Source organism: Dermacentor variabilis, chromosome 4, assembly GCF_050947875.1.
Source record: "Dermacentor variabilis isolate Ectoservices chromosome 4, ASM5094787v1, whole genome shotgun sequence".
Classification (NCBI taxonomy): domain Eukaryota; kingdom Metazoa; phylum Arthropoda; class Arachnida; order Ixodida; family Ixodidae; genus Dermacentor; species Dermacentor variabilis.
In genome coordinates this window covers 24,212,679-24,239,713 of record NC_134571.1, presented here as the reverse complement: position 1 = coordinate 24,239,713, position 27,035 = coordinate 24,212,679, and the positions used below count along the sequence as shown (strand labels likewise).

The 27,035-nt window shown below is 43.4% G+C and overlaps 1 protein-coding gene across 7 annotated transcripts in view; it reads left to right on the top strand.

Annotated features, from left to right (window-relative positions):
* LOC142578817 (uncharacterized) overlaps positions 1-27,035 on the top strand; it is a 128,699-nt gene that overhangs the window by 59,393 nt on the left and 42,271 nt on the right. For all 7 annotated transcript variants that reach the window (XM_075688421.1, XM_075688418.1, XM_075688417.1 and 4 more), the window contains 6 exons: positions 323-497; positions 8,616-8,759; positions 13,834-13,980; positions 17,216-17,325; positions 19,849-20,035; positions 26,236-26,378. In XM_075688421.1, coding sequence (XP_075544536.1) covers positions 323-497; positions 8,616-8,759; positions 13,834-13,980; positions 17,216-17,325; positions 19,849-20,035; positions 26,236-26,378 — 906 coding nt within the window. The remainder of the gene's footprint in view (positions 1-322; positions 498-8,615; positions 8,760-13,833; positions 13,981-17,215; positions 17,326-19,848; positions 20,036-26,235; positions 26,379-27,035) is intronic.

Genomic DNA, 27,035 nt, shown 5'->3' with positions numbered 1-27,035 from the left:
CAAACTGTTGGAATTATGATGCTACAAATGAATTAAGTGCGTTCGAACCTTGACATAATGAACACAATTATAACCTACTGCCTGATAAAACAAAGTAAATCTATAGCGTTTCTCATCAATACCAGCATGTAATGAATATATGCTCATAACATGTATGGGATGCATAGCTTATAACGAGGTTCGACTGTATGTAGTGGAAAGAAGTGTTGCTTGCTATCTCTGAATAGGTTCAGAACATGAGACGAGCTGCACCTTCTGCAAACTATCAGAGAATTGAATGCAGTCAGAGCTTCTTTACATGGCCTGCTCCTGTTTTATCCAGGAGAACTCATCCTCCAACCTTGAGTCAATGGGATTAAGTCGAGACAAGGCTATCCTCGAGGAGCTGTTGCAGCAAGAGCGAAGTAAGCAGCTCCTTTCCTACTCCCACAATGAGGATGTGCGAAGTCCCAGCTCGTGTTCTGCAAGCTCTGAACCCATGGAGGGTTTGCCCTTTGGTGCGTCCTTCACTTTATTTGAACTTCTCTTGTATTTCTGTGTTTTATGGCCCAAAATTAAATAGAACATAGTTTTTAAAAAGAGGAGGAAAAAAGATGGCTGTATGGCAGGCCTAGCCTAGCCTCGGCTGCTAGTAGTTGCTCCATCCTGGTACTGTGTTTTAAGTGTAACTGCTTCATCAAGCCATGGTTGTGCATCGTCACTTGAGAAGTGTAAGAAGCGAATAGAAATTTAGTTACCTGGGGAGGGCACACATCAAAAGCCTTCACATTGTTAAGCCTTCACATCATGCCTTCACATTGATGCCATTAAGCCATCATGCCTTCACATTGATGGGCACATCCACTATGTGCCCATCAGCCCACCTTCTGCGCCATCCATTAACCTCAAATAATGAGGGCGAGCACAACCATTCAAACACAGCATCAAATCAACACATTGCATAATACCTACTAGTTTGTGTGCCTTTGCTCTTCAATAGGAAAAAAAATTGCATTCCATTTACTTCTGGTGCTCATGGTGCATCATACGTGCCGGCACCACTTGAGCTATGATATAACACGGTTTGAAAAAAATTTGGAACCCTTTCATTCATTCCACAATTGCAACATGCAAGCTTTTTGCATTTTTTCCTTAGTGGAACACTACCACATAAGTTAAGAAGATATTTGTGTCAAGCTCAGTGACAGGTTTCTTTGATGGTGCATAAATGCGGAGCAGTGTTTACACATCTAAAGTTACAATATGCAATCTTTAATTAAGGGAAAATCATACATCCACCCATTCGTAGCAATTGCTACAAAGGAAACCTAGATGGGTTTCTCGAAAGAAAAGTCTAAGAGTTGAAGAAAAATTCGTCCTGGTCCGTAACTCGAACCCGAGACCACCACCTTTCCGGGGCAGCCGCTCTACCATCTGAGCTAACCAGGCAGCTAGCAGATGGCAGGGCGAAGTCAAATTTGTCGACAACACAAGAAAGGCAAGTGTTTGACGTAGTAGTTCTGCAGAAACCCACAAGGTGGAGAGAAGTTATTAATTAAGGGAAAATCAGACATCCACCCATTCGTAACAGTTGATTTTGATTTTGAATAGCAATTGATTTTCCCTTTATTAATTATTTCTCTCCACCTTGCGGGTGGAGACCTGTGCCCCTCATGCCCACTTGATCACGTTACCGCAAGCTCGCTCCCCTTTCCTCTTTCCCTTTGCTCACGCGGGAAGGGTCCACTCATGAAGCTACTGCCTTTCTTGTCTCACCCTCGCACACTTTCACTCACACCGAAAGCACAAACTGCGCAGGGCGCGATAGGGTCTTATTGCACTGGGACTTTATACGGAACATGATGTGGCTTCACTTCGGTGGTCACTCTTGTCGCGCTGTGCTCAATTTGAGAGGTGCATTTGCAAGCAGCCACTTGTAATTCCAGGGTGTCTACCAACCGGGAAAACCGGGAATTCTCAGGGATATTGAGTAGTCTGGAAAAACTCAGGGAAAACTCAGGGAATTTGTGCCTCTATCAGGGAAAATTAGCTGTAATTTTATTGAAAGGGTCGAAAGCCGTGGTAATGCTGGCTCAACTAACAGACAGGAATCGTAGTGAATTGCCTTTGACGTCGTGTCGTCGGCTGGAGGAGTTGCCAGTGTACAGTCAATGACCGACTTTCCGGATTCCCTATAATTTGGATGGCTTCGCGGCACCACCACGCACCCCATAGAGTCAATGTATCAGAATGTCTGAAATTTCGGATGCAACAACTCTTCGCCGTCTGATTTTCTAGACGTTTTACCGTGATCACAGGTCCGAAACAGCATTAATCAAAGCCACCACCGCCACCATTTTGATTACCTTGCCGCCTCGAACCGGCGCTCTCGCACACAGATCCGCTGGCAGCCGTAGCCACCACTGCGGCAATGCTAGACCTAGCTGCTTCGATGTTCGCTATGAGGCTTCTTGCCGTTGGGGGCCGTGTTTTTCATTGAAAGAATTCGCTGCTGTCAGCAATGGCACGGACTCCGCCATTGTGGTCCTCGCGATTGGCTTAGAAGCTTGGAAAGCACAGTGCGTTGCATAATGCTGGTTCCTGAAAGTCAGCTTCGCCTTCGTACAGAAATGTTACTTGGTGAAGCATATGCAAACGTATTGCAGTGAAGCTTAACAAGCGTGGGAAAGGCCTATTGCCACGGGACACAGTATGTATTCCTTAATTATACACGCATGCACCCGGTATTTCCTGTCACAGGATGAGCACTGATATGCCTAATACATGTACCAACAGGCCTTCAGAGTGTTTTCGAATGTGCCTGCGGTGGTTTGAGCCCTTAAGGGCAGTAAATGACATGCATTTATTTTTTCCAACTGGCCGATTAATCAGACATGGATTGTGCAACTGACCAAGAAGATGTTTCAAATGGTCCATGGGGCAAATGAGTGGCGCAAGGAGGACAAGAACTGAAAGGACCTACGCATTGAGGAATGAACGGGAAAGGAAGTGTGCGGCCACCGTTTTGAAGGAGCTTGAGCTCAAAAAACAAAGTGTTGACTGATGCCGAGATGCGGGTGTCCCTCATCCAAACCAAAATAAACTCTTTAAAGCAGTGAAACACAACACTGAGGCGTCGTGCGCGAGCTGACAGTATGTCAGGACAGTTGAGGTTGGCTTACGAGCTATTGAGAGAGAATCTCAATTGTGACAAAGTTCGGGCCTCATACCACTGAGCTTGCCATCAGTTGATAGAAATAGCTCATATTCGAAAATATTTGCTTCTGTTTGTGTATCCTTTTTATTCGTATTTGAGAATGTCCGACTCGATTTGCAATTTTTTTCGGAGACATTTTATTTGCTGTGCATTTTACTAACCCCTCCCTTCTATTTTATTTTTAAATAACATAAACACTGCTCCTTTGTATTCAAATTGGATTAAGTAGTTTTTTTTTTTCATATGCTTACCAGAGAGTGACAGCATCGGGCGATATGGTTTCAGCCAGTCTTTACATAAAACATAGTTCTGCATCACTCAGGGAATTTCGCAAAGGTACTCAGAGAAAAACCTGGAAAACTAAAAAAATTTGGAAATGTCAACTTGGTAGACACCCTGAATTCAATCGTTCCACCATATGCATCCACAGAAGTTTCTATTTATTGTCTTTGCATTCCTTGGTAGTGGAAGTGAAATTTCGTTATATTGAAATCGCATACAGACACTTCGTTATATTGAGGTTCTAAATATAGGGTGTTCTATGGACAAGAGGTTATGAAAAGTTAAATAATTCGTTATATAGAAAATTTCATTATATTGAAGTTCGGTATATCAAAGTTTAACTGTATTATCACGAACAGAGCCTTAGTAATCGAGAAATTGAGGTAAACTCAGGACATGATTAGAGATTCCCCTTCGGCATTCAAGTACTTGCCCAATGACGAAGGCACTCCTCATTTAAATTCTGTCAGTTGTACTCGTCTACTCATTATAAAATCGTTTTGTATTGTGTTGTAAGACGAACACAAATGGTACCTGTCCAGTTGTATTTCATGCTTAGAAAAAAGAAATTGACATTACTCCAGACAACAATGCAGGCGGTCAAAAGGTTTTGTTTTTGCTTGACTTTGCACCTCCAGCGCTATCGCATTTCAATAGTTTCGTTATCACATAGTGCTGTGCTGGTTTTCTGGCTCGCAAAACTTGCACAAACTGCAAGTCGCAAAGAATTCAATATCCATGTGATGTTGCGGGATGCCCGAATGGTCCACGCTACTTGACCAAGAGCAGCTGCAGCGGCGAATCCACTGCTCTTTCTTGACTTGGTTTCTCCGTGGCCGCTCGTCTACGTTTTGTACAAGATGTCATAGCACTGTCTGTCGGGCACCATATTACTTACTGGCAGCAGCAAAGGACTGTGATGGCATATGCAGTGTCACCTCTTGCCGGTTAAGTGGCAGGAGATGGCAGGAGATTTGAATTGCGATGAAGTCTTGGCACAAAACAAGCTGCGATGTTTCTGCACTGATACCTAAGCAGTCCACATCGACCTATTTATTTGCCTTTTGTGTCCCTTCAAGCCCCAGCCACAAGAAAAAACGCACACGGCACGCCAGCGGCGGCAACACGCTGGTGTGGCAGTGTGGCCACACTGACTGTCAGTGCGACACTGCACATTTGAGTGAGGAAACGGCGGCTTCTTATTTTAACTTTCAGAATAACTTTTTTTATGGACGTTGAAAAAGGAAAATTTAGCGCAAACAGGCACACTATTTTAATGTTGCTGAATAAAGGTGTGTTGCCAGCTGTTCGTGTGGCGTCGAGTGATGCTGCGGCTCCGCACAATGTTATGCGAAGCAGTATCATTCGACACAGCACAAACCTTTGCTATTGAATTTGTCCCCAATGGGCATATTTTCTCACTTCTGGGAGCTCGCATTGGATGATACTATTTTCAAATGATACGTTTTATTCTCCGGTTCCTGTGAAGATTGTATCATTGAAATTCCACTGTACAACAAAGTCGGTAAAATCGCCAATTTGCTTCGTTATATGGAAATTTCGTTATATAGTCAACGACCGATCATTCCGACTCCACGGGGAACATAATAAGTCTGGACTATCGAATGCCCGAAAAAAGAAATGTATCCAAAAAAAAATCACAATTTATGTTTTAAGGTCCCTGTGCATGAAACAAGTGGTCGATGCATTGCTGCATGCACTTCCGCTTACATGCAACAAGGTCCACCTGCATTTTTGCCAGTTTTGAGTTTCACCGTATGCCAATGCAGGGACTGCAAAGGCTTGTGTCAGATCCACATGTGGAAGGCTCCGGAGCACACGGCACATCATCATCCGAGTCAGAGTCGCTGTTTGACAGTGGGAGAACTTGCTCAAATATTTCGTCATTGATCAGTTTGCCACACGATGAAACCGCGCTGTCGACACCTGAAAAGTCTTCAAATCTAATGGAAGCAGGAATCGGCACATTGCAGCCCAGCAGGTCATCAATGATGTCCGCATTTGAGCTCATTGTGGTAGGCGGCAGTTCAGCCTATTCAGTTTCGGAGTCGGGCTCATTCGTACTGTGACTCAAGTCTCATTTGGAGACGGACTGAAAGGGCACTGTTGGTGCCATTTGACATGGCCTATCTATAACTTCACGAGAAAGACTTGTTGAAGCCAGCAGAGCGCTGTCTGAAACTCAAACTAAACAAACAAGCACAGCATGGCAGAACGCTGCGCGCAAGGCGAACTTAACAAACGGAATGGCGATAGCGAGCCATGCACAGGGGGGCCGGAAAAAACAAGCCAGAAAAGGATGTGATGATCGCGATGTCGTTGCGACCTCACAATTCAGGCAAAGCCTCCAAGATCGACAGCTGCAGTTAAATCTCAGAGCCATAGAGCGGCGAGCAAGGCAAGGCCTCGGAGATTACCATCTAGCACGTAATCTCTGAGGCTATACTTGATGTCTCGTTAAGGTTGCCAGAGGAGATAATGGTGGCAGAGTTGGCGTACGCTACAGCCGCAAACAGAGTCCGGATAATCGTATGTAGAGCTGGCTGCTGGCCGAAATATCGGTCGTCTTTACACATTAAGTCTATGCCTGGGGCCATTGGCGGTGCCGCGAAGCTGTCTGAATTACCGAGCATATCCAAATTATTGGTCTCCAATTTATCAGTCGGCGACCGTATTGAAATTGAATCTTTTATATTAAGTACAGTCGCTGATGAATTTTTCTTACACGGAAAGTGCTGAAAAGATTTTCAAATTATTGGGCCATCAGATAAAGCAAGTTTGAATACGAAAAAAAAGTCATTTTGTTAAATTTGAGAGTTGGCAAAGAATACGATCTCATGCCGTGTCGCCGATATCTTCACATCGATGGTGTGAAGCAAAACCAGACATGCTTTCGCGCCGACTTCACCCCCGTGACTGATGGGGTCGCTTACAATGGGACGCCGCTATCATGAAAAGCGCCATTAGCGGGTAGTGAATGCTCAATCTGCCTCTCGCTTCAATGCACCTCCGGGCATAGGTTGTTGAACTGGAGATATCTGTGCTGCCAGGCGTTTTATGGTTTGCACACAGGCAAAACAAATCCGGCCCCAACCCCCACTTGGACAGATTTTCATATTATAGTTTAAATTTAACAACCACTGCACACTTCATACGCACTTTCGCAGGAAGACCATTGTGACATCGGCGCACAAGACTCATCACTGTGCGATTGTGGGCTTTGTGCTGAACATGTTTTATTCGTGCTCACAAAAACACATGTGCGGACTTGGGGTGGTCGAGAAGTGAGGACAACTGGTTTCAACAGGAACTCAGTTCTGAAACCCAACACAACAGTCCGCCTGGCTCATAGCCCACGAGTGACAATCGTGCGTTTGAAAGGCATGTATTGTAGACAACGGCTATTTGTGAACGTCATTTTATGGCTTGAAAGGCATGTATTGTATCAAACGCACGGTGGGGCACATTCACACGCGATTCGCAGTACAAGTGTACTGTTGGCAACACAGCGGATATTCAACAGTCTAGTTTACTTCCACGGTGTGCCCATTTCTACCTTATCTTGAATAAATATGTGCAAAAAGCACTTCAACGTGCGCGAGGTACACCTTGCTATGCGTTCGATCGAGTGATGTGGGCTTTTAGTGTTGCGTTGTGATCAGTATATCAAAAGACCATTCTGCAGCACGAGCAACTTCAGACATTCATGTGCAAAAAATAAGTCAATTTTCTTACGTATGACATGACCTTGGAGAAGCAGATTAGTAAATTTACGCCTTTCACGGTCTCGAGAAACTGTCCAAGACATGTGGAGGTCTCGATAAGCTTCAGATAGGCATATTTTATATTTCAAATTATCTTTATATCGAACTATCTTGTGGTCCCTTTTAAGTTTGATATATCCAGAATCGGCTGTATAAACACACTTCGTTGTATTGAGGTTCAAAATACATGGTGTGCTATATGTAGACGAGAAGTTATAAAAAGTTAGATACTTCATTATATTGAGAATGTAGTTAAAGAGAAGTCTGTTGTATCAAGGTGTAGTTGTATAACACAGTGTGACAGCCTGTCTACTTTTCTTGTTGTTTTCTCCCGTTGTGTGCCACATTTTTCCACTAAAAAAATGTGTAGGACTTAGGTCTGTGGCATGTATCATCTTAACAAAAAACTTGCGCGAAAAAGACGTAGACAAGCAAAGAAACTACAACTATGGGCACTGGCACGCAACTCTGTTTGTCGTTTCTTTGCTTGTCCACGTCATTTTTACGCTGGTTTTTTGTTAAGATGGAGCCACACCAACTCGCCCAGTTCTAAGTTTTGATGCTGTGACATGCAGTTCTGTTTCCATCTTGATGTGTCAGTGGCTAGCAGAATGCTGCTAATTTTAGTGGTTGGTCTCTGCATCAGGTTGAAAACCTGGTAAATGAAGTCAGGTGGCAAATACAACGCAAATTGCTCAATTGCCTAGCCATGGCAAGTCGGTTATGCAGTGAACAGTGCTCAGTCATCTGAAAGAAGCTCCAGCCAAAAATAAAGAACACCCGCTAATGTGACTCAGTGGCTGTTTCATTCTGCTACTTAGTGTGAGGCTGTGGGTTTGATTCCTCTCCATCAAGACTGCCTTTAAAATGGGTCGAAATGCTGAAATGCTTGGGTACTTTGATTTATACGCATATCAAAGAAACCCAGGTTAATCCAGAGCCATTCACTACAACCTCCTTCGTAACTCAATGTGCAGTTTCAAGAGATTAAACCGCAAAATTTTGGTTGTGCTTTAAACAAGAATAAGGAGAACCTTGTGTTGCCTTTGGATTGAATGAAATGCAGCTCCATTCAACAGCCTTTCGTGCTGAAAGTTGTGTTGAGCAGAAGGCAGCGGCATACTCTGTAATGGTATTTTGAGGTTAGTTATGTGCCATTAGCAGGCATGTTAAAAACAAAGTGTGCTCCTGGGTTGTGACAGCATTAAAAAAATTTAATGTGTCAGCTGGCGTAGGTATTGTAGTTCTTCCCACAGAATGCTTCCCACCTGTCCTCAGTAGGATTTAGTTTGCAGCGCATACTAAGACCAACCTCTTGAGCCCGTGCGACCTGCCTTACTGCTGTGCTTCAGGGCCAGGAAGCGTCATGGCCGGAGGAAACACAACAATCGCTGCCACTTGGGGTGGCTCTAGTACACAGGAGAACTTGGAAGACGATGAGGAGGATGACGAGGACCGGCAGGAAGGAAGCGTTGAGGCAGGACATGACTCTGAAGGTAAACATTTCCCCCCTACACTGTAAGGCGGAGGTTTCGCCAACATAACAGACTCTCCAGTCCTAAAGAATGTTTGCGTAGTTTTAGAATGTCTCATCAAAAAGCTTTTACTGACAGATTTTTCAAGCAATGCAAGTATTGTGTACAAGTTTAAAATATCAAGTACTAATGTGGTATTAATAACCAAGCATGATGTGTAGGCATTAAAATCACCCTATTCTTCGTGCACCTGCCTTGTGGCTGCAAAAACTAATGAATACTTTGTCGCATTTTTTATGATTGCTCATGACTGTGTTAACCTATGCCACTTTCTGCAAAGGTTGGTTAATTGTGGGCTGTGAATGCTGACTACTCTTAACTTGGACTGCTAACTTGCATGAATTGCAACAATTTTGTTGCCTACTTTCTAACTGGTGACTTCTCCGGCAATATTTCACAAACAGTTGTGCAAGAAATAAGTCATTAAAGCATGGCCCATTTCTCAATCCCTCTCATAATTATGTATTGGGAGACCGTCAATAAATGCAATGACTCAGGAATCACAGCAGGAGTCAAGCTGCATTTGTTTGTTGTCATTAGGGAATGCTTTTAACACACACTATTAGCACACTGTGAGACATTTAATTTTGCTTGTAGGATAATTAACTGTGTCTGAGGCTCACATTCATAAGCAGAAGCATCCAGAAATGATGCTTCTGCTTATGTATCTATTGTGTATCATAAGTATATCTATTGTGTATCATAAATAACTATTGCTTTGTACTTTTTTAGTGGGGTCTATATATATTTCTAATTGTTTCAAAGCAGAATTGCCCTGTTAAAGTATTCTATTAGGTACATTTAATTTAAAGGCACAGCAAACCACATTATGTAATCTTGAATAGTTTTGCCATGAATGTTGGAGTTTGGAAGCTAGTACAGCAAGAGTGATGTTTTTACTTCTAATGTTTTGATTGCTGTCAAGCAACCCTTCATGCTAGACGATACTAGTAGGTGCCATTTGAAGGCGGAGAAAGTAAGCTTTCTAATGCAATATAGCTCACATCTCATTAGGGCCTCCCAGCGTGTTTGTGAACATTGTCTAAAATGTGGAGTGCATACTGCCGGAGTAAGACAGCCACCTTAAAAGCGTTGGAATTTTCTCGGAAAGTACACACTGTGTTGGAAAACATCTCCTCGACAAGCGTCATCTGCAGGACAGCATGCACCATGGCTTCACTACCCGGCACAGTGCTGCAGTAGAGAACTACTTTTCAGTTGCACGCTTCCACAGCAGAGTATCAAGGTCATTGGTAGCAGTCATGGTGCATAATGTACTGCACATGAATAGAAAATACTGTTGCAGTTGTGCAACAAGGACTGAAAGGGTGCCACCAAATAATGAAGCATTGAAAACAATAAAACTGTCACAACTAAGTGGTTGTGGAATTGACATGGCCCAGTTTTTATTATTGAATCCCTTGTAGGACCTTTTTACATGACAGTGCTTTACAGTAAGCTTGCCATCGTGCCTTCCATGCATTTGGCACACAACTTCTTAGCTTTGTGTTTTTCTTTAAGTGCAATTTAGTCCTGCAAACATTTCTTGTTACACCATTGCCACCCTTCATGCTAAAGCACCTCGCTATAAAGCAGCGCAAGCATGTGCTATACATAGTAGGTTTTCCAGAAGTAGGAAGACTGCACAAAGCTAGCAACTGTTAGCAAAATACCAACATATGGCCAGTAATACACATCCTGCTTGTCTCCTGGAGGCTCCTGGTGGACTGGATGCTAAAATTTAGGGCAAGTTCCGTCTATTTTTCAGACCTGTTAACCCTTTGGCTGCCACTCCTGAGTATGCTCATTTTGTGTTTACAGCACACTCTTTCCTGCTTCAGAAGCAACTCGTGCAAAAAATGACATTGTATTGCTGTTGTGCCATCTTTGGAAAGGTAGCCTAAACACACAAGATCCTTTCAAGTTAAATTATTGACTGCAGCTGGAGCAAATGTCCCAGTGCTTTGTCGCTCTTTCACAGCCACGCAGCCATGACGAACTACTGTGGCAGGTCTCTCCGCACTTTGACAAGCAAAGAGATTTATGAATACCTAATTAATTATGAATCAAAAGAGACCAATGATGGAGAACCAGTTTCTATCTAGCAGAAAATGTCCGCTGAGCCAACAAGAGAGAAAAAGAAATATGGCTGGGACTGCGCATCAAGAGGGCAGTTGTGACCATGACCAAGGGGGTATGTACCAACGTGGCATGCCAGGACAATGATAGACGAAGAAATTTATGAACTATTCATGAATACTTAAATAGGAGAAAACACCAGCAAAAAAAACTGCTTTTATGTAGCGTGAAATGTCCACTGAACCAACACATTAAAAAAGCCCGGCAGGAGCTATGTTGCAGGAAGAAAAAAAAAAAACTTGGCAGTCAAAAGGTTAAAGGCAAACAAAGTAATAGATTAGTGCTTGAGAATCTCTAAGGCGTCAATATTATTGCGAACAGAGCCTTAGTAATCGAGAAATTGAGCTAAATGTAGGACATGTTAGCGACTTCCCCGGAACGTTCAAGTACTTGCTTGATGACAAAGGCACTCCTCATTTAAATTCGGTCACTAGTACTCAACCACTTGTTATAAAAACATCATTGTATTGCATTATAGGCCAAAAGAAACGCCACTTGTCCAGTTCTATTTCGTTTTTAGAAAAAATAACTCATTGAAATACTAACTCTGACAACGACGTGGGCGGTCGAAAGGTTTCGTTTTTGCTCCACTCTGCACCCTCCATGCTTTCGCTTTTCAGTAGTTTCATTATCACTTATTGCTGTGTTGGTTTTGCTGTCTCACGAAGCTCACAGAAATTGCAAGTAGCAGAGTATTCAACTTCCATGTGACGTCGTGGGATGCCCAAATGGTCTACGCCACTTGCCCAAAAAGCGGCGAATCCACCTTTCTGTCGTGGCTCAGTTTCTCCATGGCTGGGCATTTGCGTTTTGTGCAAAGCACTGTACCCCTGTCTGTAGGGCGCCGTTTTGCTCACCAACAGCCGCAAATCGCAGTGATGGCGTATGCAAAATCACCACTCTCCGGTTGGGTGGTGGGAGATTTGATTTGCAATAGAGGTATTCGGACCCTGCAGATGAGATTTTATCATAAACTAAATCTTTTCTTGGCACGAAACAAGTGTAGCGAGGTTCCTAGAAACGGTATATGAACAGTCCATTTCAAGTTAGTATTTGCCTTTAGTGTCCCTTTAAGCTCGTTGGTGTGCTTCACACATGCATAGCAAATGTTATTGTGTCATCCTTGAGTATGCAGCATGTAACACAGGACAAAGATTTGAGTGTGGTCAGCACAATTTGCTGGCTTTCAGCTAATGTTCTATTGTTTTGGTTTGGCATAAAAATGGGATATTCAAAGGTGCAAAATTAAGGAATCGCAAAATTGTGTAGTGAGAATAACGACAGAAACAATGACAGGTTGAATACAAGAGATGATTGAGACTAGTAATATTTCAAGTCTGGGACAAAATTTTGTTAGTGTGCTATTGTATTCCCTTTGTGTCATTTTTGTGCTAAGTAACATGCTTTCTTGTCAGTGACAGGAGTTAAAACGTATGAAACCAATTGTGTGACCCTTGCATATTTTGAATGCCTCGCTTTATGGTTTTGCAATTCGATATCCTGTACAAAAATTTTATTGGAGCGAACTGTAGAACAGTAGTTGAAGGTTAGTACCTTTTCCTGCAGGGCATAAGTATGAGTGCTTTACACTAGCTCACTCAGTGAAATTTCCTCTTCCATCCAAGGATCAGATGGTGCCCTAAACACCACCTAGCAATTGATACTCTGGCTCATAATTCTTGTGGCTGTGAGGAGATGACACAACAGGTATCAAGAGCCACGAACTCAAGTGTTACTGACTCAAGTGTTACTGGTAACTGCTGTGAAGTCTGCACTGTGACCTTCATTTTTATTCCAACAACTTTAAAAGCGACCAAGCGTGCCGCTGGCTTCCATGATGGCATGCCGATCAGTGGCGCTAAAAGGAGATTTTGCACTTACTGCTGCTTTGCTTTCTCTCAAATTTCGCAACAAGATCACATTTGGGGCTCCAAATTGTGCTATCATTTTTATTATTCTTGGTCTGAACTGCTCAAAGATGGAACAGTGCCTACAAAACTAAACATGTGTTAAAGTATGTTATTGTAAACAATCTTATGTTTTTCAACATTGTTTTTCATGTTCTCTTGTTTTTTTCCGAGTTCTGTCATGCTACCCATGTAAGCTATGAATTTTTGCCAACTTGGACACTTCACAGTCATTGTGTTGGCAGATAAAACTCATTGCATGTTTGCTTGCCTGGTTTGTCTTTAAAAAACAACTGTTGTGTGCAATAGCAACTGTCGTGTGCATATCTCAGCATTGAAGTGAGCTGCTACAGTGAGGTGGTCTGATTTTGCCACCTTGCAAGACTAACTGTCCAATTAAACTATGTCAACAACAATGCCAAATGTATTATTGAACAGTGCAGAAAACACAGTCTTGTTGCAAACTATGAGCGAATAGCAGTGGTAAGCTCAAAATCTTCCTTTACAGTTGTTAAAATAAAAAAGTTGTCACACACTGTAGTAACTCTCTGGTAAAAGCTCTATGGTAAAGCTGCAGTAAAATGAACTGTATTATGTCACCGCACTGACTAGTACACTGGACTCTCTTTAAGCAGAACCTCAAGGGACCAGGGAAATTGGTTTCATTTATCAGGAGTTCCATTTACTGAGAGACATTGCAGAGAGCATTGCATGAATACAAAACCAACCAACCATGAGGATGGTGTTCTGTTTAAGTGCTTTCGATTTATTGAGATTCCACTGTATATTGGTTTTGTCACCTCATGTACTGCTCAAAATTTTTTATACCTTCTATGGTTCTTTTGAAGTGAACTGCACGTCTTCCAACACTGCAGCATGATCAGAGTGGTAACTCTCCATTTGTTTGACTTTTGTTGCTACCTCACTCTTTTTCTTTTTTATGAATGTTTTCCCATGTCCACTTTCCTCTTCTCTTTTTTGCCATTAAGGAAGCCGGAGTGACGTTGAAAACGACAACGGGCGTTCTATGCCATCATCTCTTGCTGGGAAAGAACAGCATCACACAGCTGCAGAGCCAGTTGCTCTGCCTACGGGGCGCACAGACAATCGACTGACCAACACGCATCCGTCCAGAGGTGAGACAGAAGGACATCTTGGCAGCTCCATTTTTCACACCTGTGGTGTCTGACACCTGAGATGTCTTGCACCACAGGTACTACTGTCTTACGTACATCAGCATACAAAAAGGACTTAATTTGCTTACACTGCATCTGTATGGTTCCATAAGCGGCATCGAACACTCAGAAGTGGCAGTCATGAACCAGAGAGATGCATTGTGCATTTAGGATATGGCTTGATGATATAAAAAAATGAAAGCAGCGTTTCAGCCACTGAGATGTGTGGCCACCATAATGTGAAAGGTTATGCTAGCAGGAGTTACTATACATATAGTACTTAATTATTTATGCATCTTAGCGCTGGAAATTTGAAATTCGAGTGAAGCTTTTGTGAGCTAAGCTAACATTTTCCAAGCAAGGTTAAACATGCATGTCATTGGCATCAGAAGTTAGCAGGGCATGGCTTTCCTGAAGAAGAGGAATTTTCATGAAGTTTGGCCATACAGCTTGTCAATAGGTAGATCAGTATCCATGCTGGATGTTCTACTATAGTGGCCACAACTCTGAATCCCAGGCTGCTTCCTCAGGTTTCATGGCAATTAAGTGTTTTCGTAGATCCTGACCTCATGAATTCTTGATGCTGGTGCAATAAAACCTCGTTAATTCGGCTCTCATTAACTTAAAAAATCTAATAATTCAGGCTCTTTCTCTGGTCCCAGCATGCATATGCATTATTTAATCCAGCCAGACTCTCGTTAATACAGACTTATCTGACTGCACTACAGTGAATTCGAACAACTCACAGAGCTCAGCGAGCCTAAAGCCCCTCCATACACATTTTAGCCAACCTACCCTCCTCTTCCATGCTTCTCCCTCGTTCACCCCCTCAGCTTCCGGCATCAAACAGAACTTGCTTAGTCCCAGCATTTAGTTTTAGGCGGAAGTGACATCGCTGCTGAATAGAGATGCGAGCGTGCAACAAGCAAAAATTCAGGAACCAGATATCCCGGAAGCCGAACGACTGGAAACGGAAACGCCAGAAGCGGAAGTTGCAGAAGCGGAACTGGTATGAGCGACAAATCAGGGAACAGCGGTGCACATCAAAGGTTGGCACTATCTAGCAAAAGTGGCACTGGCATGTGGGTAAAGGAGCTGTAGCTGAGCCCATAGCACCGCAAATGCGCCACAAAAGAGTAAAATTGGCACCAGCATCCAACAGAAACAAAGTAGCGGGGTCTGCATCACCATAGTTATCAGCAAAAATAGTATGTGAATGACAACAACGCAGAAATGCTTCTTCCCTATTTGTGTTTTTAAAGCCTTTATTCTTGCGTTTACCTCCACGCATCACACCGCTTCGGCCGCCTGCCTTCATGACTGTGTCGTTGCCATCCACGCATGATTGCATCAATAGCGACTGTGGTTACATTTGTAGCAGTTGTGGCAAACAGTAGTTTCATAGTGACTCTGTGCATGCGTTAGTCACGTGCCTTCAAAACTGCATACATGCCATCCATGATGGTGTCGATAGCGACCACGGTTTTGTCCGCTGCGGTTGCAGCAAACAGTAGTGTCATTTTGACTCAGTGCACAAAGCTGTCAAAGATGAGCACTGGCTAAAAGTGTAGCAGTTTGGACGAGTTAGTATGTCATGACTTTTTTAGGCTTGTAGCGCAGCTCAGAACGAGCAAAAAGGAAGGTGGAAGGGGTAATGAAAAGGAACGGAGAACAGCGAGCTCAGAAGGAGCAAAAAGGAAGGTGGAAGGGGTAATGAAAAGGAACAGAGAACAGGGTGGGCGCTCCCTGTTCTCCGCTCCTTTTCATTACCCCTTCCATCTTCGTTTTTGCTCCTTCTGAGCTGCAGTACAAGCCTAAAAAAAAAAAGCACTGGCTACATTGTGATGGACGGATGATCTGTTGGCGAGCAGTTCACTGGCGAAATAATTATTGGATGTCGCACGGTAGTGAAAAGCATGTATCAGATGCAGCTGCGCTGACAAGAAAGTCGCGAGGCCTTCGCCGCTGCAAGCGCTAATCAGTGATGAGATGACAAGAATTGCTGCCTCCTGCATGCGTTTCAGCAAAATAAAATCAGGATTTGCTGATTCGTTCATTAAATAAAAGCGTATTGACGTAGTAAGCATTTGTTCGTTGTTTTCTTGATAACCTCGATATTTTGGCATTCGGTTAATTCGGACATTTTTTTCGGTCCCATGAAATTCGAATTAATGAGGTGACACTGTTGTACGTAAATACCCAAGAAAATGGAGGCACGTAGCATGTACCACAGTCCGTCATCAGAGGCACCACAGCACGTCATGCAGGGGGCGTGGGTATTGTTCGCATTGACATCAAGTTGTCAATTTAGCTATACTTCTTCACTACAGTTTATTAAACAGTTTATTTGAACAAAAGAACTTCGTTTCCCTCAAACTTTGCTTAGCTTTCGTGTCTGTTAGCTTTATGTAGTACTAAATAGTATTGAGCTTATGAGTCATGAGTGAAGTAGTGGCCGAATACTGCACCAGGGAGACCAATTCCCTAATTCCTGTTCTCTTGAGGCAGTGCCTTTGTTGAAGCTTAGTGGGCCTTCCTGAGTTGGTTGAACCTGGACTAGTATAGCCCCACTGGCTCTTGCCAATGTCGTTTTTATTTTCCACTGTCAGACGCCATTCCAAACCTGAAAATGTAGTGGCCTGGAGGAGGATTCAAATTAACAACCTTCAGATTAGTGCAAGCACAAGTTGGAATCAGCTAACGCAAGACAGGGGTTTTGGAGATCGCAGGAAGAGGCTTTCATTCTGCAGCGAACTTAAATAAAGATAGGCTTATGATGATGATGATGAAATATTGAGCATCTCGGTTTCTGTGATGTTCGTCACACATTTCAAGTAGAATTTTCCGCTGTGCTCATCTGCTCATTCATACTTAGCAGCAGCCTGATGACGACAATCTACAATGGATCACAGCAAACTCTCTTTTACTTTATTCTTAGTTTCATGTGAATTGTTCTTGTTAGAAACAAAAACCTCGAATTAATTTTTTCTAGATGTCTGGGTCCATTTGTCATGCAGTTGACTGCTTCGTATCTTTCTTGGGTTCTCATCTATACCCTTTTGGCTCTCTTGTAAAAAACTGGTTGCATTCTTTTCAGCACACCATAGTCAAATTTTGCTAGTTGTGATCATTGTTAGTTGATTCACTTGGCGGAATTCTAAAATGGTGCTTCTCCCCATTGTTACATTTGCTGCAGTTAACGGCACATACAGTGGGAGCAGTCAGTGGGGCCTTTGGCATGGTGCTGCTGGCATCATCGGTACACCTTTGCAACGTCAGCATTCATCTGGCCTCCATGGTGAACCGGTGAGTGTTGATATTCAAGCTTTGTTTCTACTCTCTGGATCCTCTTTGTCGGCACAGCAAGAAAAACTTATCCTCATAAAAACACATGATAAGCACTTGGAGGCGCGTAACGTGCTTTGCAGTCATATCGGTCTTGTGGCCAGTCAATGTGGGCTTTTTAGGGTTAGCGTATTCCTAAGCATGAGTGATTTGTGACATGTGTGGGCAAAAAAATTAATTGTTGTGCATTCAACATGGCCTTGGAGGAATAAATTGGTAGGTTCCCACTTTTGACAATTTCAGGAAACTGTCCATGGCAGCGTGTTCAAATAAGCTTTAGATAGGCATATTTTATAGTATTTCTAATTATCGATCTACAGCCGAACCCACTTATAACAATGTCCAAGTGCTACGAAAATTCCATTGTTATAACCGATAATTGTTATGACCGGGTTGCATAAAAAAATGAAAATAGGGGGATAGCAGAGATGGTGGGAGAAAACAATAATGGCGGGCAGGCCAGTGTCCCTCCCCACCACCTTCCTCCATCCGGCTACGGATTGTGTTCATTCATTTAACTGCTTCCTGGGCACATCGATCGTGTGTAACAAGTCGTGGCTGTCGGCGTTAAAGAATGGCACTGCTATAACAACTGCAAAGAGGGGTCATGGGTGGCAAGCGATATGTGAGCACCACCGAGGCATTGTTTTGGGGTGGTCCCAGAAGGGGCCTTTCAAAAATTGCGAGAAGGTTGCCACAGCAGCCTGTCAGCTTGAGAAATCCAGAAGAAACGCTGAGGCAAGATCGCCACAAGCATCTCGCCACGTACTTCTCATGGCTTGCACAAGAAAACCCTATCGCCGTCAACCTTGTATGCTTTACGCAAAGCTAGACGACATCCTTCTCCAATATGCTCCACTTAGTGCAGCAGAAGGTTCTTCGGGAAAACGAAGCCCCGGAGGGACTGAATCCTCTGCCCGGTCTCCTGTGAGGACAATGTTGACGCAGCTTGCCCTACCGCGACATCACTGCCGTCGTCGCCATCGCTATCCGATGCAAGAATGTTCGCAACGATCGCCTCTTCGTTTAGAAGCACTTAGTTTCCAAATCTATAGCCATGCACTTTCTTTTCACCGGCAACGTCGTGTATTGCCAATGATCAGCAGGCGAATCAGCCATCTTCCGCTTCTGCAGCGAGTTGAACCAACTGTTGGTCAAACAAGGCTGAGAAACCACGTGGCCAGGAACGATTTTGACGCAGCCAACAAAAACGAACATGAGCGATTAAACTGTTTGTAGAACTGCGCTGAATGAGGAGCCAGTGAGCAATCTGTGAGCAGTGCAGTTGGCGCGGTCCATTCGTGTTTCGAAGGGTGGGGCGGCTTAGAGCTATGGGCACAGCCCATTCGTGTTTGGAGGGGTGGAAGGGCAACGGGAAAGAGGCACGCAGAGATGGCTGGAAAATGAGCATGCGGCGGCTGTTGTAGCAGTGGTCCATCGTGCAGCGGCTAGAATTTCTCGTTTTCTCTTTCTTTTTTTTTTCAAGGATTTTGCATTTTACTACCTTTCGGCACAAACACCCAGCAGCCAGACTTCATCGTTATAACTGATAATGTGGCATTGAGGCATTGTAGTAAGCGGCTTATTTCACCATAGAAAACATACAAAAGTTGACGGTTCAGCAGCTTCTCATTGTTATAACCAATATATTGTTAAAAACGGTATCATTTAAGTGGGTTCGACTGTATTGAACACTTATTGCCTTCGAATATAATCAGGACCAACTTACCAGGGAAAATGGTTGTTCAATATTCGAAAACCATTCAAAAAGCATTCAGTATTCAATTCAATTTGCTTTTGGTGCTTCTCAATTTTGGCTCTACTTGGTCTGTTAGCATAGCCTTACATATCAGAGAAGCAATATCTAAAGGTAGGACAAAAAACAGTGTTGTGGCATATCTTTATTGGGGGGGGCGGGGCTGTGTTGAAGATAGTGTAAGGTACGTAGAATAGTATGTATATTTGTAATTATCTGTATGTTCCTTATTTTGGCTAATAAAAAATAGGGGCAAAGACTTTCTGATTCACCCTTGTATGATGAATGATCACATACTATCTAAAGCAGAATTTTCCATGTTTCGCAAACCTCCACAGCAACCTTGTTTTAGCAGGAACATAGGGGCACCAGAATTGGTGCTAGTCTCATCTCCCCATTGAGGTACGAGAGATGAGCTTCAGAGTGGTAAAAAACGTGCTTTAAAATGTTTTGCAGCCTTTGCAAGTTACAGCTTTTAAGCCCTTTACAACCCCTGCAAATTTGAACTCATCATCCCTGCAGTAATTTTTATACTGAGTCATGATAAAACATTTGTACATACTGGCAATCTCTAGCCATTGTAGCCTTTGTGCCATTAAACCCCATTGATCAAAATAAAAACCCATGTTCAGCTTGCTTAAAATATCTATGATAACTTTCATATTATACCAGTTTTCTTCGAATTTAAATAAAAGCTTTTGCATTGCTTTGTTGTTCGCCGTACATAGTCGCAGGCACCTCCTGAAGTTGAAGGTCTTCAGTCCATGCCTGGAGTGTCGGGGCTTCCAATGGTTCCAGGATGGCATCAGCTCTCACACCACCTTCTGCAGCAGCTGGAGCACACCAATGCAATGTGCCAGTCAATTCTGCAAGAGCAACAGGCATTTGGCACCTCTGCAGCTGCCATGTCACCAGGTGAAGCCTGAAGATGGCATGCATCTCTCCCAAGACATTTACAATCTTTTCACATCTGTAGCCTGCACCTCAAACTACAGCACTTTGAAAAAATAAGAAAGAAAGAAAGAAAAAAAAGAAAGAAAATGTATGTCATAGTTCAAGTTCAACATTTAAAAAGACACTAAAGAGAAACGCTAAATTAATTTAGGCTGATGAAGTATCCCTTCAAAACTCGTGTCTTCATTAATTTTACAGTAATAGGTTGATTATAGTAGAGAAAAGGAAGGTTTAAGTTCTATTTCTTAAATTTCATGCTGAAACCCTAGTTCTGGTATTGCCAGTGTGACTCATTTAAAAGTATTCTTTTTTTTGTATTTGTGTCATTGAGGCTCAGTAAAAGCTTTCGTAACTTACTATGTTCAATGCTTGCCTTCTTCCTTTACAGCAGTAGTCCATCTTTCCCTATAAAAAGCTAATTAGTATGGGTGTGCGAATACTCAAATATTAAATATTAAATCTAAGAATGAACGTTCAAATAATTCAAATTGCAAATCAGATATCTGATATTAAATTTCTGGAATATTAAGTTTTTCGAATATCGACACCTTCGATGAATGACCCGGTCGTGGTCGGTGCCTTGACATGCGCAGCATTCTCACGGCATGCGATGGTTATCGATACGAGGTTTGACCAGATTGACTGGATCGATCAAAAAACTATTAACACTACATGAACAGAGGGACCAATAAAAGCAGTGCGTGAGGAAAGCGCGGAAGCATGTGTGATGATTGGGTTAATTAGTCACCAGAAAGTATGCCAATTGCACCCAATTTGCGAGTTCAGTGATCACACACACAGATTCGCACAGTTAGGAATTTTATACCCACATGCTAGCACACAGACGAATTTGGCATGTGGGCATGCAGTGGTTGCCAGCTGGTCGACCGCGGACCCGAACACCACTTCAACGGCCGTCAATATAACCCATATGCGTGATGTCGCAGCCGATCTCTGATGAGCTACCTGTAGAAACATACCCACGACAAGCTTTCCACGGCAGTTTGCGCCCGTCATCACATTGGCCAGCGGCGAATTTTGTTGTGACCACTCCATCATTCATACTGTCTAGCCTGTTAGGCCTAATCGGAGCTACGTTGTCGGGTGTCCGTGACTAAAGTTATGGTTACCAACTCAATGCAGTTCTGTTCACAGCGGTTGCACAACCCTCAGAAAGCCGACAAACCACCTCGCCAACAAAAGCGAGGGCACGGCATATTCACAGCTGCCATCATTGTGAAATGCAGTAAAGGCTCGTTAATTCGAATTCCACGGGGATGCTACAAAAATTGAAATTATACGAAATTCAAACTAATAAAAGTCAGAAAAAAAATAGCTCGGGTAAGGCGCACAATAGGCCAACGAAGCATGATTTGCGCAAGCGCTACGTCACGTTGGCGAGAACAACGCTTATGCACGTAGTGCATGCCGATGGATGCGCCACTGGTGGCCCTTGTGTAGTACACTTGGGGAAAGGAGCCAGCCACATGCCGTAGTTTTCTTTGTCAGTGATCTTGCTTCCCTGTCATATTCACATTTTCAGAGCAAAATAAGTAACAACCTTTGCATGTGTGGGGGGCCAAAGCTTCAAAGAATGTTGAAGAACAATAGTTGCATGGTGGGGTGCCAAATACCGGCAATAACGTGCTGGCGGTACGGTTCTAATCATTCCCTGCAAAACCTCATCAGCGGGAGCAACGGTAGCAATGGATTGCCCCGTTCGGCAGGAAATTTCTTCTCATCGTTTCCTTTGTCGTGTCGGTGTTTTCTACACTCGATCATATTTAGACGGGTACACAACCAAATTCGTCTGCAGTGCAACATGCAGTTTAAAGGCATTTCGCTAAAGTTCTGAATGCTATTCGCCGCTGCTACCGTTTGCCACTTCTTTACCGTGTGGAGCTAGCTAGGCAGCACGACTGCACGAGGGCATTGCGTTGTACGTTAAAGATGCTGAAGCTTGCAAGAACTGAAATTGTTGGTTTTATGCGGCCTGGTAAATCTTCACACCAGCTGACACGCACTTCATGTTATTGCATTGATTTTACGCGTGGCTTCGCGCAGGTTGAACTGTTGCGAGTTGCTTCATGCATAACTATTGATTTCTTTGTTGTTGTTTTTTTAGTGCGAGGTTTTCACCCTGCCTCGCTTGTAAAGGGTCTAAATCACACTGTATCTTATCGGACCGATACCAAGCAAGTGCTTCTTTAAATGTATTACAGACTTTCAACTTGCTTGTGTTTACGAACGTCGTGACTGTTCACGCCATCATTAAAGAATGCTGCTTTCTTGAACAAGCAAAAAGCCGACACATTGCACATTAGTTCCAGCACTTGCCGAATACCGCAGTGACATCATCGTGTGATCGTCTCTTTCGTCCAGCCAGCACTTCCGGTAATGTTATGCGTATCCTTCGCCTTGAACTCAAGGCAGGCGCTCAAGGCGGACCGATATAAATAAATAAAAAAAACTACCTTGGAAGTTCAGTCCTTCAGCCTGCCTTCAGTTCCTATACCACTTATCCCATCCATCGTCTGACAGGAGATCGCCAGCATGAGTATCAACTCTGTCTCCTCAGCTCCACGCTCTGATGTCCAGCCACATTTTGCAACTCCACCTCGACCCCTATGAGACTTCCCTCCACAGTTCTGGAATGTGTCCACATGGCAAACTCCTGACGACAAGCGTATATGTTTTCATTATCACTGTGTTGGCCTTATCTCCCATCACTGCCGAAGTCGCTGGAGTTCTACATCACACACAAGTTTTCCCGGTTATTTTACTGCACGTGGCCACTATCGCTACTATATGCCCAGCTCTGGCCAAGTTGCCCCTCAAGAACATGTGGCTGAGCCCTGCTACTCCCACTTGCCTTTGCCCCAATGCCACCAGTGTCACTCCCCTTAGCCCTGTTGACCAGTTGTGCAACTGATGTCACGGACTTCTTGTTACGTGACATTCTATTGCTTCGCGGTGCCCCGAGACAATTGCCCGCTGACTGTGGCCGTTACTTTCTCTCTCGTGTCATTGCCAACATACTGTGTTCGACTCAACATAAACTGACCACTTTTTATCATCCCCAGACCAATGGCCTTACGGAACGCTTTAACCGCAACTCTGACAGACATGCTTGCTATATATGTATTGCCAAACCTCCATGATTGAGACCTTGCTCTTCCCTACGTAACTTTTGTGTATAATTGCTCTCGTCATGATATCGCTGTATTTTTGCCTTTCCTCCTATTGTAAGAACGAGTTCCGACTTTACCTCTCGACACTGTGCTCCTACCATCTGCCACCTCCACTAGCAAGTATGCACGTGATGCCATCACGCGGGCTGACCACGCCCGTCAGCTTGCCCATGCTTGGCTTACAGCGTGACAAAGGAACCAGAGATGGTATGATGCTTTGCACCACAAAGCGACTTCCTCTCTTGCTGTGCTTGTGCCTCTCTGGTTCTCTTCTCACCGTGTGGGCTTCTCTAAAAAACTTCTTTCCCAGTGCACGGAACCATACCGTGTGCTGCACCGAGTGACACCTGTCAGCTACAAGATTGCCCCTGTCAGTTCTACCTCGTCGTCTCTCCTTCCATCCAGTGACATTGTTCACGTATTAAGGCTCAAGATCTACCATTGTGCTTCCAACAACTCCCTTTAGAGCTCCTGGACAGTGCTTTTGCCGACAGGGATAATGCTACGGAACAGTTATTTCATTTACTAAGACCAGGCCTATAGAGATGATAAGGACGATGTTATAGCCTGGCATGGGCTGTTTGTTCTGGGCAAGAATACATGTGCATGCACTTGTAAATATTCCTGTATATAGTCATTCTCGGGCATCTGTATACGTAACAGTATTTAGGACAACTTCGCTATTTGTTCAGCTTCACGGAGGAAAAAGCACTTAATTCGGTTTGATGGACATTCTATCAATAAGAAATATTTTCAAAACTTTCGTATACGAACTGAGTTGTTATTAGTGCTGGCATACTAACTTGTTGTTCCCTTTAATAAGAGCAGTACATGCCATGCATCTCCATTCATAAGTACCTAAGTTACTGATAGCTGGCAAGATTCTTGTTAAGTAATGTGATTAGCTTCCTGAGCATGTGCAGCACTATGTTTTTTGCACAAAATTTGGAAGCACGAGAACTGGTGTTAAATTTTCTGATATTCGATATTCGGCTTTGTTTATCGGGATTCGAGTCGATTCAATATTTGATTCGAAATCTACTATTTGGTATTCGCGCACCCCTACTAATTAGGCCTGAGCAGACACTGTCAAAGTTAATGATGTCTTGGCAAGCTGGCGTTACAAGTTCGAGCTGGCAATGCCACAAGGTCTTTTGTTTCAATGCGGTTAGCATTCTTAAGGAACTTCACCCATTTTGTAGAATGCATTTATGTATGTATGCTGTCCTTATCTAAGCTCTTTAATGCTGTTTTCCAGTGGAAAAGAAGTCAGTTAAAATTTCTGCAATGCTGGGCGGAATTGAAGCTGCATCACACGGGTGCCTCAAGCATAGTAGCCTGATGCTTTAGCATGCTGCACTACAAATGCCTGCGGCCAATTAGGCAATGATTCTCAACGTTTGTGAGCACTGGTGCACCACGCCTCTCAGAGGTCACGTGCAGACTTTGCGGCGGCGGCGCTAGATGCCCAACAAGTCCAGAGGGAAGCATGAGAGAGGAGCCCGGAGTCAGTACGCGTCCCATACACGAAGCTTTTCTCAGTGTATGCACACACCGGCATGCCACGCATCTCGGAGGCCAAGTGCCAACTTCGCGGTCACTCTGTTAGACGATGAAGTGTGTCCAGAGGGAAGTAAGAGAGGCTGCAATACACATCTCAGACATGATGTGTTTAAGCGGTAGCAATACAACGTGTCGCTACATTGCTTGATTGCAAACTGAATTTACGTCAGCATTGATTGTTAGGTGGGTACTGTCGTAATTTTTATTTGCATCTTTTCTGGCATATCAAGCCCCTTCACACTATAAGAGTGACTTTTTTTGGTATTGAAGAAAGTTAATTTACTAATGCAGCATAAAATATTTTCTTCTTTATTATCCCTTTAAATCTTGTCGTCTCCAAAGTCTTCTGTAGCCCCACAAAAGGGTACATTGAAGCATTTGTTGCTGCGGAGTCTTCTTGATCAGTGTTTTGTAATCATCCTTACTTTTTTTCTTTTTTACTCATTCTGGTCCGAACTTTTATTGCTGAAGTGACACTGTATTTTGTGCTTCTGAATGTTAAAAGACATGCAAATATCAAGAAAACATTTTCAGAGGAGTTCTTGTCAGCTTATTGAAGGCTTTTTCATGTATTACCAACAACTCGGAGCATTGGGCCAGCATATGCTTCTCCCGACTTCTTAATTCACAGTCATAGCAATGTGAAGTATGGCCACAAGTTATTTAATGGACATTTTTTTGCCACCTAGGGTAGGCGATATGCCTTCAAGGGGTCCCTGAACCACTTTTTATCGAAAGAAATGCATGTGAACTTAAATTGGACTATTTCAGAAATACATTGCCTCAAAAAATTTTTTAAGTGCGTTCAGCAGTAGCAATTATTGCCAATCAAACAGCATTCTTGATGCTTCTGCTCCTTCTTCAATGATTTTCACTGCAAAGGCTACAGGGAAGCAGGATGTGTCCACAGCGCTCCGCCTACTGAACGTCACCATGGTGCGCAATTCAAATTTGATTTTGGGTGTTCATATAAACGCCACTATTTCCGTTTGGTGCCAAATGCGGTTGTGCTCGGCAAACCACAGTGTCGGCAAACTTGTCGTGGCATCCCACGGCGGTCCCGGTATCCACGCTACATAGCAGGCCACAGCTACATACAATTGCAGCGAGTACTATGCGCAGCGTTTGCTTTGTGCACAACAGGGCTTGAGTGCACGCTCACGCTCATATGCTCCTGTCTGGCTGTGCTACATGATGCGGACTGGCTTTGTCCTGAACCAGGTTTGTTACGTCCAGGAAGGGTTTTAATAAACACTCTCGTCAGATACATAAGCAATGTCAGAAGACTATGACACAGGAGGAAAAGATTAGCCCAGAAGGATGCAGTGTGCAACTTAGGAGTGCTTTTTCTTTTGTTCTGTCGCTTTTTTTCTTCTTGACACACGATTTACAAAGTGTGCCTTTCAGGTCCGCAATTTCGAGTTCCAAACATGGACATCCTGCACCACTATGCAATTCAGCAGCAACTGCTTCTGAGCATCATTCACTGCTACCAGCTCTTGAGTATCCAGCAGATGGAGATCAGCCATTTGCAGCAGGCAGCCCACCAGGTTAGCTGGCTCATTCCTGGTGCACATATTCTTTGCAGTCGCGAATTATGATAGACTCAAAAATGTGTCAGATTTACAAAATACTAGTATAGTACTAAGGTACCACAGACTCCATCGAAATATGTCAAAGTGGTAGAGTGATCCTTGTGTATCTTCTAGTGAGTCCTTATAATTACAGAGTAAATGTAGTTTGCATGCATTGATGATGCATTTTTTCATGAAAAGAATTTAATATTCAGCTGAAAAAACGTGGACCAGTGAATCATCAGCTGCAGGCAATATGAGGAAGGAAAAAATATTCCTCCATCATTGTCAATGGAATACAGATCTTCAAGCGTCCCATCAGACAAGGTTGTGCCCTCAGTAAAGTAGTTGCATGTAGCAATATTCTGTGCAGAACGGGAAATGGAGACACATTGGGTAAATAGGGGGTTTAATTTACTTGCTGCTGAATTTCCCTAGTTCTTCCCTTGTCACTGCTGGGTTCAACTTGCAAAAACAAGTTGCTTTCACAAATGTGTATTCTGTGACTGAAAACGATACATATTTCATATTTAATTGTATCTGTTGTAACCAGTCATTGTGGTACATATTAGTTTCAGATCATACTTCTGCAGTATCCATTTTTTGAACTTTGATCAGGTGTTCCCTCCCTTT